This window comes from Centropristis striata, chromosome 17, assembly GCF_030273125.1.
Source record: "Centropristis striata isolate RG_2023a ecotype Rhode Island chromosome 17, C.striata_1.0, whole genome shotgun sequence".
NCBI lineage: Eukaryota > Metazoa > Chordata > Actinopteri > Perciformes > Serranidae > Centropristis > Centropristis striata.
In genome coordinates this window covers 32,306,416-32,319,908 of record NC_081533.1, presented here as the reverse complement: position 1 = coordinate 32,319,908, position 13,493 = coordinate 32,306,416, and the positions used below count along the sequence as shown (strand labels likewise).

At 35.8% G+C, this 13,493-nt stretch overlaps 1 protein-coding gene across 1 annotated transcript in view; it reads right to left on the bottom strand.

The window, feature by feature from the left end:
* Window positions 1-330: 330 nt before the first annotated feature.
* npy2rl (neuropeptide Y receptor Y2, like) overlaps window positions 331-13,493 on the bottom strand; it is a 92,180-nt gene continuing 79,017 nt past the window's right edge. The window contains 5 exon segments of the mRNA XM_059354888.1: window positions 331-1,319; window positions 2,846-2,971; window positions 5,602-5,755; window positions 8,105-8,259; window positions 8,261-8,271. Of these exon segments, the coding sequence (XP_059210871.1) occupies window positions 837-1,319; window positions 2,846-2,971; window positions 5,602-5,755; window positions 8,105-8,259; window positions 8,261-8,271 (929 nt within the window). The 3' untranslated portion in view covers window positions 331-836.

The window sequence follows — 13,493 nt, the reverse complement described above, 5'->3', positions numbered from 1 at the left end:
CTGCTGCTGTCTGTCACTCTTCAAAAAAAAGCAAAATTTAATCCAGACATGTTGTATTTGCCCCCCCCCCCTTTCCCCCCTCTCTCTCTCTTTGCAGGATAATCCACATTAAACACACATTTCATGACATAGCAAATTTCTGAGATTTCACAAAGCTTGCATCATGCATCCTCGTCCTCCTCCTGAACTCCCAAAATCCGACATTTTTTATTCATTTTTTTATTTATTTTTTTGGCTTTTCTTGAACCTGACAGATTCTTTTTGCACAATTTCGTACGCTTTTCAGGGAAAAGCGCGTGGACAATCGGCTCATGTCCCTCGCGGGGTAAAAAAAAAAAAAAAAAGGAAGCTGCTGCAGGACTGGTGCGGGTTGTCCCGCCCCGCTGTAAGCCACTCTGGGTTAAATGTACGAGCTAAATGCTTCACATGTGGAATGGAGATGGATTAAAGCCCTATTTTGACACGATTTTGCATTAAAAGTTATTGTCGGATCTTATGGAACAATCAAAGTTTTCCATCAAGTGTCAAACTTTTCTCCTTCATGCCGCCGTGATGAGGTCACGTCCTCCAGGGGACGCGATCTGATTGGTCGAGGAGTCAGTCAGCAGCTCTTCCTGTCTGTCATTCTTTTTCTAATCCCCCGCTCGTCTTCTATTCTCGGCTCCCCCGAAAAACTCTTTAATCCCCCCGCCGCCTCCTTCTCCTCCTCGCTCTGTTGTTTCTGTTTCCTCTCACGTCCTTATCTCGTCTTTTTGTCTTTCTGGGGGAACAAAAGATTCCCTGACATGATTTTCTTTTCTCCTTTCCTGCGTCATCTCCCTCCTCCTTGTGGACGCTCACACGTCCGTGGCGTTCAGGTGGGTGGACACCACATCCTGCGTTTCAAGCACGATCTTCTTCGCCCTCCCTCCTCCTCCTCCACCTCCTCCACCACCTCCTCCTCCGACCGGGTGGATGCTGTCCAGCCGCCCGCCCCGCCCCCTCTCCCCTCCCCGGCGACACTTGAAAACGGCGAGGAAGGCGGCGCGGTAGTTGCGGTTCATCCAGCCGTACAGCAGCGGGTTGGCGAAGGTGGAGCACATGGCGACCACGTGGAAGACGGTGTAGAGCAGGTGGAAGTCTCGCATGTCCAGCACCGTGCTGTCGATGTCCGTGGCCAGCTGGAAGGCGTGGAACGGCAGCCAGCTGACGGCGAACACCACCACCATGGTCACCAGCATCTTGGTGGTTTTGCGGCGACGGCGGTGGCGCTCCGAGCCGGCGCTGCTGCTGCCGCCACCGCCACCGCAGTTCTCCGCCGGGCTGACGTGGCCACGCAGCTACAAAAAAAAAAAAATGTTAAAAAAACAGTCAAATACACTGTAAAAAATAAACCTGTTGTTTTTACGGTTAAAAACCGGCAGCTGTGGTTGCCAGAACTTTACTGTACAAAACATACTTTTATCACTGTTAATTGTACCAAACACCATACCTCCAACAGAAATATACACTGCAAAAAATGTTTGTAGAAATTACAGTAAAACACTGTCAAATTATATTAGAAATAGGGCGTGAAATTAAAAATGTAATATCACCGTAGTAGACACTTTTAATTACCGTAAATCAAAGAATAGCACAAAACTTTTACTTTTTTCTGTCATAAACTTTAGAAAACACAGTTTTGCTGTAAAAATATTATATATATAAAATATACATATATATATATATATATATATGTATATATATATATATATATATATATATATATATATATATGTACATATATATACATATAAATACATATATATATATATATATATATACGTATATATATATATTCATATTGAATTCAAACTTTTACTCCAATAAAAAATCATCAAAAGTAATATGATTTTTTATGTATTTTGACATCAAATTCACTGTAATTTATCAATCAAGATAAATTAATAATACTGTAAAAAAATAAATACAATCTATAATGTCCCATTATATTAATTAAAAGATTTTAACTTTAATTTTATGATTAATATTTGTAATAAAAGTACACCTGCCTAAAACTTGCACACATGCTGTAAATCTGTATATATTTTTCTTTTTTTTTTTTTTTTTTTTTTTTTTTTACAATAAATTAAAAGTTTTACTGAAAGAAAATAAAAAGTTTCCTTATTTTTTTACATTCAGTAACATGATGTGCATTTCTGGGGATTTTTTACATAGAATTCACTTCACCTTTAAGCAAATGTAAAAAAAAAAAAAAAAAATCAAAATTTCAACTTTTATTCCATGGTTAACATTTGAAATAAAATGAATTAATTTCATGATGGCATTTGGGTAACACTTTACAATAACCATCATTTATAAATGGTAAACAGATAGTTTATTAATGTTTAATCATCATTTTTAAACCGTATATAGGCCATTTAGAATGGTAAATAGAAAATGTATTAATGTTGAACTATAATTTCTAAATGCCAAATAGAAGGTATATTAATGTAAGTTGATAGTTACTTTACCATAAACAAACAATTACATTATAATTATTAGTTTATTAATAGTTTTGCACTCATTTGAACATTTTTAACACCATATTAAGTATGTTAATGATTACAAAATGATTCTTATACCTTTAAGAAATTGTTTGAAAACATTTAAAGATTAAAATATGTATAGAATTTTGTAATTTGTTAATAATTGGTTTATAAACCATCTATAAACATCACTAAGATGGTTATTGTAACGTGTTACAGGCATTTGCACTAAATGTAGAAAGAACAAGAAAAACCCAGTGGAATAAAACTGTACATTTCTGTAAAAATAATCAATTTTTTACAGTGTAGTTCTATATTTTAATATTAGTAAATTGTACCTTGGACCAGATTCGGGCGTAGGCAAAGGAGATGATGGACAGCGGCAGGAAGTACTGCAGGATGAGCATGGAGATGCTGTAGACGGTGCCGTCCGTGTTCTTACCGGGCCACTTCTCCGTGCACACCTGGGACATAAAAAACATACACTACCGGTCAAAAGTTTTAGAACACCCCAATTTTCCAGTTTTTTATTGAAATTCAAGCAGTTCAAGTCAAATGAACAGCTTGAAAGGGTCCAAAGGTAAGTGGTGAACTGCCAGAGGTAAATAAAAAAAGGTAAGCTTAACCAAAACTGGAAAATAATGTACATTTCAGAATTATACAAGTAGGCCTTTTTCAGGGAACAAGAAATGGGTTAACAACTTAACTCTATGGAGTCTTGGGCTATTTTGTCCATTTTTTAATTCTTTTCATGTCTTTGTAAGTCATTTTCTGTCTTTTTTGTCATTTTGTGTCTTTTTTTGGTCATTTTGTGTCTTTTTTTAGTCCTTTAGTCCAACATAAAATGTGATTTTGAATCTTTTTTTTACTTTCAAAACACTATCATGCTCAATAAAGAATTTTAAATGTTGCAAATGTGCATTAATTTCAGAGTACACTCAGACATTAAACTGCATCATTTTCAATTAAATTCTGGAAAAGTTGGTGTGTTCTAAAACTTTTGACCAGTAGTGTATACAAAAACATAAACAATTTAGTTTCATGGGACTCCGATTTTTGTGTCCGAAAACTGACAAAAAGACATTTTCAGGCGAAAAATAAACATTTTTACGAACTGAAAAAGTGTCCTCTGTCAATCAAAAGGAAGCCCCGCCCTAAAGCATGAGTCACTTTTTTAAAATGTATTAACAAACATTTATAAAATTAACATCAATGTGTGTTAGAAGACTAGAAACTACCAACTGATTCCACCAGAAATGTTCCGATACCATTTTTAACTCTCTTTAACTCTCTCTCTAGGAAGCAACATGGTCTCACAGAAATCCGTGGAATAGCCACGGAATCACTCAAATTTCCGTGAAACTGACACGGATTTGGCTACAATGCAAGTTAATGACATATACGGGATAATGAGTCATATGCCGTGGCTATTCCAACATACAAAGTGATTATTATCATTCACTGAGTGAATATTTAGAAAATAAAACATATTTCTCGCTAGAAATGTGATCAAAATCCATTTTTATGCAGAAACTAAGTCAAAATATAGATTTTTTCATTAAAAATGAGAGAACTGTCCGCCATGTTTTTTGTTCTGACCGCCGGGACCTTGAAAGTCACGTGACTTGGAACAAACCAATAGGAACAAATATCCATGGAATAGCCACGGATTCCTGTGAAACCAGGTTCACAGGAAGACACGAGGTGACAATTAATTACAAAGAAAAGTAAACAAACAAACAAACAAAAACAGAGTGCGCAGACTCGCATACTAGCTGATACTCGATCCAGCATTTGAGCCATTTCTGATACAAGATTCGGCATCAGAACAACTCTAACTGAGACCATGAACTCAGTGGGAAAATCAAGGAACCGAGGTAATAAACCAAGTGAGGAGTGGGCTCATTTTCTCATAGACTTCCATGCAATCTGGTGGTAGAGTCACCCCTAGCTGGCAGGTTTACGTATCTCCTTTTTAAACTCAGAGCCAGAAAATAAATGTGTGTTTGTTTGTGAAGTGATTTATGCAACAAACGAGGAAAATACAATGTTTTATTTCTATCACCTTGAACATAACATTGGGGAGGTTTTTTCTGACTTACACTGGTGTCAGAATAAAAAAATAATACAGACAGAAATTAGATGCAAGGAGGAGATAAAAATAACAATAATCATGGAACGAGTTCAAAGCGTAGAAGAGGCAGAAGGAGGTGGAGATGAAAGAGAGGAGATGAAAGAGAGAGAGTGGACTCATCTCATGTTACAGGTATGTGTGTGTGTGTGTGTGTGTGTGTGTGTGTGTGTGTTCTTGTACTTCCTACATAGTGAGGACCGGAACATGTTTTTAACCAACAGAGTGAGGACATTTTTGCATAGTGAGGACATTTCGGCCGGCTTCTTTAAAGGCTTTTTTTTGAGATTTCAGACTTTGTTTTAAGGGTTAAAGGTTACATGATAATGATAATTAACTGAAACTGTATTGTGTGGTTATAAAACTAACTAAAATTATAGTGAAAATATCCTTCGCTTTCGTCTTTGTCAACTTTTTTCATACATAATGAAGATGGATAATAAAAGGAAATAAAGGCAAAATTCACTGTGACCTCTTTTAATCTCCCACCCAACAAATACCCCATTACAAAAAACTAAAACTAACACTAAAACTAAACTAAAACTAAAGCAATTTAAAAAATAAATACTAAACTGAAACTAGCAAACTCACTCTAAAAACTCATTAAAACTAACTGAATTGAACTGAAAGAAAAATTCACAACCCAATTAAAACTAAAACAAATGAAAAATCCAAAACTATTATAACCTTGGCAGGGAATTCACTGTTCCAATGAGGGTCCTCACAAAGATAGAAGTACAAGAATTTGTGTGTGTGTGTGTTTTTTCTTGTACTTCCTACATAGTGAGGACCGGAACATGTTTTTAACCAACAGAGTTTTAAGGGTTAAAGGTTACATGATAATGATAATTAACTGAAACTGTATGTAGGGAATTCACTGTTCCAATGAGGGTCCTCACAAAGATAGAAGTACAAGAATGTGTGTGTGTGTGTGTGTGTGTGTGTGTGTGTGTGTGTGTGTACCTGGATGGTGTGTCCGGGCTCCAGGGTGAAGGATCCGTACTCTCTGAAGATGGCCAGAGGGCTGGCGAGCACGGCGCTCAGCACCCAGGTCAGAGCGATCACGCCGAAACACACGTCCTTACGCATCCTGGTCTCCAGGTGGTACACGATACACCTGACACATACACACACACACACACACACACACACACACACACGTTTTATTTTTAAAGCATGAGGGGAAAGGATGTTACACGTGAATTATGAATGAGAGAACAAACGTGTCTTCAGAGGTCGCTCAGTTAAACCTCTGAGACGTTCTGATGCTTCTAAATGTTTTATTATTTAAAAAATGTATCATCTAAAGACACTTTATGGTTAACTAAAATGAAACTTAACAACTTTGCAAGTAGCAAAGAGTGTTGTTTTTTCATCAATAGTAGCAGATTGATGAGACTAAAATCTAGGAGAAAAAAGAGGCAGATTTATGAGACAAAGTGGCAAATTAAAAAGATTAAAGTGGCAAATCCACAAGAAAAAAATGACAGATTAAGGAGAAAAAAGTGGCAAATCTGCGAGGTTAAAGTGACAAATTTACAAGAAAAAAAAGTTGCAGATTTTTTAGATTAAAAGTGGCAAATCTATAAGAAAAATGTTGCAGATTCATGAGATTATGGTGGCAAATCTATGAGAAAAAAGTGGCAAATTCACAAGATTAACGTGACAAATCTTTAAGAAAAAAAGTCGTAAATTTACAAGATTAAAAGTGGCAAATCTAAGAGGAAGAATGTATCAGATTTATGAGAAAAAAGAGGCAAATCAACAAGAAAATAGTTGCAGATTTATGAGATTAAAGTGGTAAAACCTGTAGACAAGATTCGAAACTTTACGAGATTAAAGTGACGTATCTACGGGAAAAGAAGTTACAAATTACGAAAGGTGACAAATCCATTAGAGAAAAAGTTGCAGATTTATGAGATTAAAGTGGGAAAAACAAACAAGATAATAGTAGCAGATTGATGACATTAAAATCTAGGAGAAAAAAAGAGGCAGATTTATGAGAAAAAGTGGCAAATTTAAAAGATTAAAGTGGCAAATCTACAAGAAAAAAATTACAGATTAAGGAGAAAAAAGTGGCAAATCTACGAGGTTAAAGTGACAAATTTACAAGAAAAAAAAGTTGCAGATTTTTTAGATTAAAAGTGGCAAATCTAGGAGACAAAATTGGAGATTTATGAGATTAAGGTGGCAAATCTGGGGGGAAAAGTTAGTTTCATGAATGCAGATTTTGCCACATTAATCTCATAAATTTGGGACGTTTTTCTCATGGATTTGCCACTTTAATCTCATGAATCTGCAACTTTTTCCTTGTGGATTTGCCTCTATTTCCTGGAAATATTACCCCCCTCCTCCAGGTCTGCATTTTATTTTATTTTAATTTTCATCTTGGCTCATAATAAAAACAAATCAAACTCTTTTTTCCATTACAAGTGGAGCCAAACTCCAATATTCCCCTCTTCAGTCTTGAGAAATAGAAAGTGTTTGTGCAGCTGATTCAGCAGCAGAGATGTGAGCTCATTAGTGTTCCTCAGGTTCTGGTTCTGGTTCTGGTTCTGGCCTGCAGTCAGCAGAGAGTCGGGTGGAGGACTCGGCCCGGCAGCACCGAGTGCCTCCGCTCTGCCAACGAGTCTCTGAGGTCTGCTGGCAGCCCAGCGTTTGTTGTTTTTGGATCAAAAGCTGCTTTTAGCTTCTAGAGACCTGAACTGGGGCCAAAACCTCCAAACCTCCAAACCTCCAAACCTTTAAAACAACACTCTGACTTCTCTCAACATACATTGTAAAAAATGAAAAAAAACTTAAAGAAATGCTAAAAAGTCTAAATTCTGCTCAATATTAATGTAATCACTTTATAAAATATAGTAAATTATCTGGTTTTGAGCTGCTACTGATAGGAACACATGTTATGATAAGACTGTTAATGTGGAGTAAATCAAATATAGCAGTAAAAAGTAGTAAATACTCCAATCACTATATCACTTTAACATTTATTTTAAACACAACTGTAAATGACATTTAGCAAGGTTCCTATTGGTATATTTATATTATAGAGCTTGTTTTTTCATGTTTGTACATTTTCTAGGTGTTTTACAATGTTGTGATGCTTTTATTGTAATTTAGAATGAATAATCCTGTTATTTTTAGGGTGATTGTGTCATTGTGACATCATGGTATTTCTCCATTAATTGTACATGGTAATGTTATATTTTTACAGCAAAACTGTGTGTTTCCTACAGTTTATGACAGTAAAAGTTAAAGTTTTGTGCTATTCTTTGATTTACAGTAATTAAAAGTGTCTAATACAGTGATACACAATCTACACCCTATTTGTGATGTAATTTGACAATATTTTACCGTCATTTCTACAAACATTTTTTACAGTGTGTCTTGTTAAAACTTCCCTCAGACAGTTAATGTAGTAGATAATCTACCAGACCACAGACTCTGAGCTCTAAGCCCCTCCCACCTGTGGCGGTCCAGGGCGATGACGTTGAGCGTCACCGTGGAGACGTGCACGGCGAGGCCCTGGGCGTACGGCAGCAGGAAGCAGAGCGTGCTGCCGAACTTCCACTCGCCCTGCAGCGTGTAGACCAGGGTGAAGGGGAGGCACAGCGTGTTCACCCAGCAGGTCGGCTGCAGGAGCAAAGGGGAAGGTCAAAGGTCAAAGGTCAGACTCTGGATTAACCCCAACGAGCTGCATCAGTTGCTCTTTTTTTTACATTCTCCTCTCTGTGTCCTTTTAATTTCACTGCAATATATAAAATCTATGTAATCTATAAGTCCTGCAGCTCAATCAGAACAACTCAAACATGTTTTTGTGCAGAATAACACAGTTAGAATGATTAAAAAATAAAGAAGAATTTCTCTGTTAATTTTTTTTTTTTTTTAAACTGGAATAAAGCGGAATTTCTATACAAACACTTATCCAAGTGTCCACAAGTGTCACGAATGTTGTAAATATGTATATATATATACCTATACATATTACCCCCCAAAAAAGTAAGTTTGTAAAATCAACAAAAAATGACACAAAATTACCAAAAAAACTACACAAAATTACCAAAAAAAAGGCAAAAAAACTACACAAAATTACAAAAAAAGGCAAAAAAATCACTAAAACTACACAATGATACAAAAAAAAAACAAAATTACCCAAACATTTTTTTAAAAATACTAAAAAAGACGAAAAATTTCACAATATTACCAAAGAAAACACAAAATTACCCCCCAAAAGACACAAAAGCCCCAAAATGACTAAAATACATAAAATTAACAAAAAAGACACATAATGACAAAAGAAGACATAATATTACCAAAACCAGTTTTTTTTCCATATTGCACATATTCTCAGTATTGTCATGTTTCCAGCCTCTCCTGTCCTCTCCTCTCTGCTCTGTGTAAACTTCTTCGAGCAGAATTTAATGTTTTTAACAGGATCTGGTTAGTGCAAACACTTTATTTTAAATGACACATGTAGAATAAAGAGATTCTGACACAAATATCAACATTTTAACACAAATTTTGGTCTGTTTTTACAGTTCCTTTCTCAGATGAACTGGATCTTTGGTGATCAACTATAGAAAACATGCATTTCAGGGTTGAACAAATGCACATTCAGCATTTCTCTGAATCTTGTTTTTGTTTCTTGTTGTCCTCCTCTGACCTGCTCTTCCTGCTTCCTGCTGTTTATAACATTTTTTTTGGCACTGAGCTGCTGCTTCTACAGGGCAGGGATGAAGAAGAAGCTGTTAATTACATTTTCCCTTTACTACTACATCGACATTTATCTCTCAGCCAAAATCAAAATAAAACATATCCCCGGGTCGTCTTCAAACTGTTTTCATCGCTTCACATTTCTGCCAACTGTTAAATTCTTCAGGCCGGAGCTGAGCTGCAGCTCAGTTCGATTCAAGTCTCACATTTTATTTATTATTATTACCAGACTTTTTTCTCTTCCTACCTTGCCAGCCTGAGTTAAGTTTTTACAGATTGACAAAATATCAAAAAGTTTTTAAAAGCGAATCACAGCATGGATTTTCCCTCATGTTCATCAAAGTCTTGGTGTTTTAATGTGCGATTCTGGAGGGATTTTGACCATTTTTTAATTAATTCTGGGATTAAAAAAGTATAACATTTAGATAAGACTCAACCCATATTATAATGTGACCACAAAATTAACAAGAAAAAGACACTAAATATAAATAAACCTTCAAAATGACCAAAAAAGACACAGATATATATATACCTGTACATATTTCCCCCCACAAAAAAATGTAAAATCAACAAAAAATGACACAAAATTACCAAAAAAACTACACAAAATTACCAAAAAAGGCAAAAAATCACTAAAACTACACAATGATACCAAAGAAAACACAAAATTACCCTTTTTTTTAAAATACCAAAATAGACGAAAAATTACACAATATTACCAAAGAAAACACAAAATTACCCCCAAAAAAGACACAAAAGCCCACATATAAATAAACCCACAAAATGACCAAAAAAGACACAAAATGACCAAAAAAGACACAAATTACCAAAAAAAGTGTAAAATAAAAAAAAAAAACACTCAATTAAAGACAAAAAAAGTAAAATGAAGAAAAAACTGTTTTCTCCACATATTGTACATATTCTCAGTATTGTCATGTTTCCAGCCTCTCCTGTCCTCTCCTCTCTGTTGTTTTTAAGTGAATATCTGTGGGATTTTGATAATTTCTTTAACAATTCTCAAGTAAAAAAAAGGTACAATTTAGCACCAAATCTGAGTTTCAAATGGTTTTAAACCCACTTCACCCACCCCAAATGCTGCAACAATTTATGAAACAGCATGGGAATGGACTTCATTTTCTCATATCATAATGTTCTAAATCCCTATGAATACTTCCAAAATCTTCAGATTTATAATGGCGGGATCGGTGTGATATTACTTTTCTCTATGGACATAAGTCGCGAAAAACTGCCCAAAATTTCTTATTGAAATGAATGGGACGGCCGAAAAAAAATGAGCGAAAAATAACAATCATTGGAGATTTTTAAACGTCTACTTCTCCGGCATAATTTCACCTAGAGACTCCATTTAAACTTTAAACAGTAGACACAAGTCTTGTGTATCGGTGTGTTAATCCACGTTTCGATAGGTCATATAGTTTTTTATCAATCCCTGTTCAATGACCATGATCATTTTTGGAGAAATTCTGAGATTATAATGGGTGTGTATTGCACGGAATGTTCGTGTCACAGTGTGTGACATCATCGCCAGAGTGTAGAGGGAGAGAAAAAATTGTCAAAAAATAAATTTTAAAACTGCGCTCCAGGCCGCAAATTCCACTCTACAGAGATAATTTATACATAGAAACGTAGGAAAATTTGTCTTCTCACTCACAATCCTCTGGTAAAGCTGTCAGAGTTATAGTTTGGGTGTAGGACGCACAGATGCGCCACCAACACCACCAACAGCCTCATTGGGTCCCATATTAAAAACGCAGGAAGATTTTGGAAAAAAGGAAGATGGAACAGTTTTTTTAGATCGCTCTAACAAAGCTATTTTTTTTTTTTTCTTTAAAAAAATCACATGTAGACGTTCAGGAAGAACTCGGGACGCTCAAAGTGAAGTCGGATCAATGATAGGTATTATGGTTTTGCCAAAAATGCTTTCTGTTCGAGGCCAGAAATTCCACCTGTCAATGTTCCGGGACATTAGCAGGTGTCAGTTAATTCAGTTGATTGCTTTGATCTGATTGCCTTTGATCTTTGATGTGATTACAGTTACAGATACACACACACACTTTTTGAGGTTAAAGGTCATAGGTTGCTGTATAAATGAATACTTGAAAAGGAATGTTTGTTGTAGGTGTGCTCCTTGTATATAATATAGTATCATAACATTACTAGAATTAATTTTTTGAAATCTCTGAAGAATCTCATCATAGTGTACACACACCGGCAGTAGCCCCCGTGGCCCTTTCAGAATTTCCCCAGAGGAAATTTTCTAGTTATACTTAACAATTATGCTGTTAAGTTTGTGCTGTCGATCAATTCAGCTGCTTTTATTCCTCCCAAAATCTGCCATAAGACTGTATAACACCTGCACAATCTGAACATTTTTGCATATAATCTGCACTCTGCACATTCTCCACTTAATTTGCACTAAATTGTATATAGTATATTATTATTATTTTGTATATTTTGCATATTGTTAAATGTCTTTTCTTAGATTGTTTTTTATCTTATCTTAATATTGTGTGATTTTCTGCGGCTGTAACAAAGAAATTTCCCCGCTGTGGGATAAATAAAGTCAAATCTAATCTAATCTAAAATCTTCACCAAAAAAGTGCCTCTTCAAACAATCAAAAACATGGACGAACGAGGATTACCGTTCTTGCATAACAGCGGCCCAAATCCCACATCTCTCCCCGGGGCTTTTCTTAGTGTTTCCTGGATAATTGAAAAGGAATCAGTCTGCCTCGGCGGCTGTTTGTGAGACGTTCAGGGAGGAGGCGGGAGGTGATCAACTGGAGGAGGAGGTGAAGAAAAGTCCAACATCTGAACATGTGAACTGTATAAGACATGGCTATATGAAACCATAGAAACTACCAGAGGAACATATCTGCCGCCCACACATCACAACTCTCTGTTTCTGCTCTGTTCTTATGTAACCCGTCTGTAATAATCACCACGCTGTCTTTGTCTTCATCTCCTCTAACTGCTCCTTTATGCCTCCATAGATTGAACTGGATTTATGTGCTGTGTCATTAGTGATGAAGCAGCTGTCGGGCTGAGCTGCTGAGTCATCTGAGGACAGTTAAAACAACTGGTGAGAGTCTGATCCGTCCTCAATCACACAGAGAGAGAGACGCCATCTGCTCAGACAGACAGCAGGTCACATGATCAGCACCGTCACATCCACCTCTGTGTGTGTGTGAGCGTTAGCATCTGCTGCTACGGAGCGTCGAGCAACATCTGGAGATAAACGTCTGTCATAGTCCCGTAATCTACCTGAAGCTTTGGCTTTGCCTCACACGTTCAGTTGTATATATACACTACCGGTCAAAAGTTTTAGAACACCCCAATTTTTCCAGTTTTTTATTGAAATTCAAGCAGTTCAAGTCAAATGAACAGCTTGAAAGGGTCCAAAGGTAAGTGGTGAACTGCCAGAGGTAAATAAAAAAAGGTAAGCTTAACCAAAACTGAAAAATAATGTACATTTCAGAATTATACAAGTAGGCCTTTTTCAGGGAACAAGAAATGGGTTAACAACTTAACTCTATGGAGTCTTGGGCTATTTTGTCCATTTTTGAATTCTTTTCATGTCTTTGCAAGTCATTTTGTGTCTTTTTTTGGTCATTTTGTGTCTTTTTTTAGTCATTTTGTGTCTTTTGGTGTCTTTTTTTTGTCATTTTGTGTCTTTTTTTTGTCATTTTGTGTCTTTTTTTAGTCATTTTGTGTCTTTTGGTGTCCTTTTTTGTCATTTTGTGTCTTTTTTTGGTCATTTTGTCTTTTTTTGGTCATTTTGTGTCTTTTTTTGTAATTTTGTGTCTTTTTTTAGTTATTTTGTGTCTTTTTTTAGTCATTTTGTGTCTTTTTTGGGTCATTTTGTGTCTTTTTTTGGTCATTTTGTGTCTTTTTTTAGTCATTGTGTGTCTTTTGGTGTCTTTTTTTTGTCATTTTGTGTCTTTTTTTAGTCCTTTAGTTCAACGTAAAATGTAATTTTGAATCTTTTTTTTATTTTCAAAACACTATCATGCTCAATAAAGAATTTTAAATGTTGCAAGTCTTTAGAAAACATGGAAAAGTCTTTAGAATAGGTGAGAAAATCTAGATGGGGAAAAAAGTCTTTAGTAGACATGGAATAT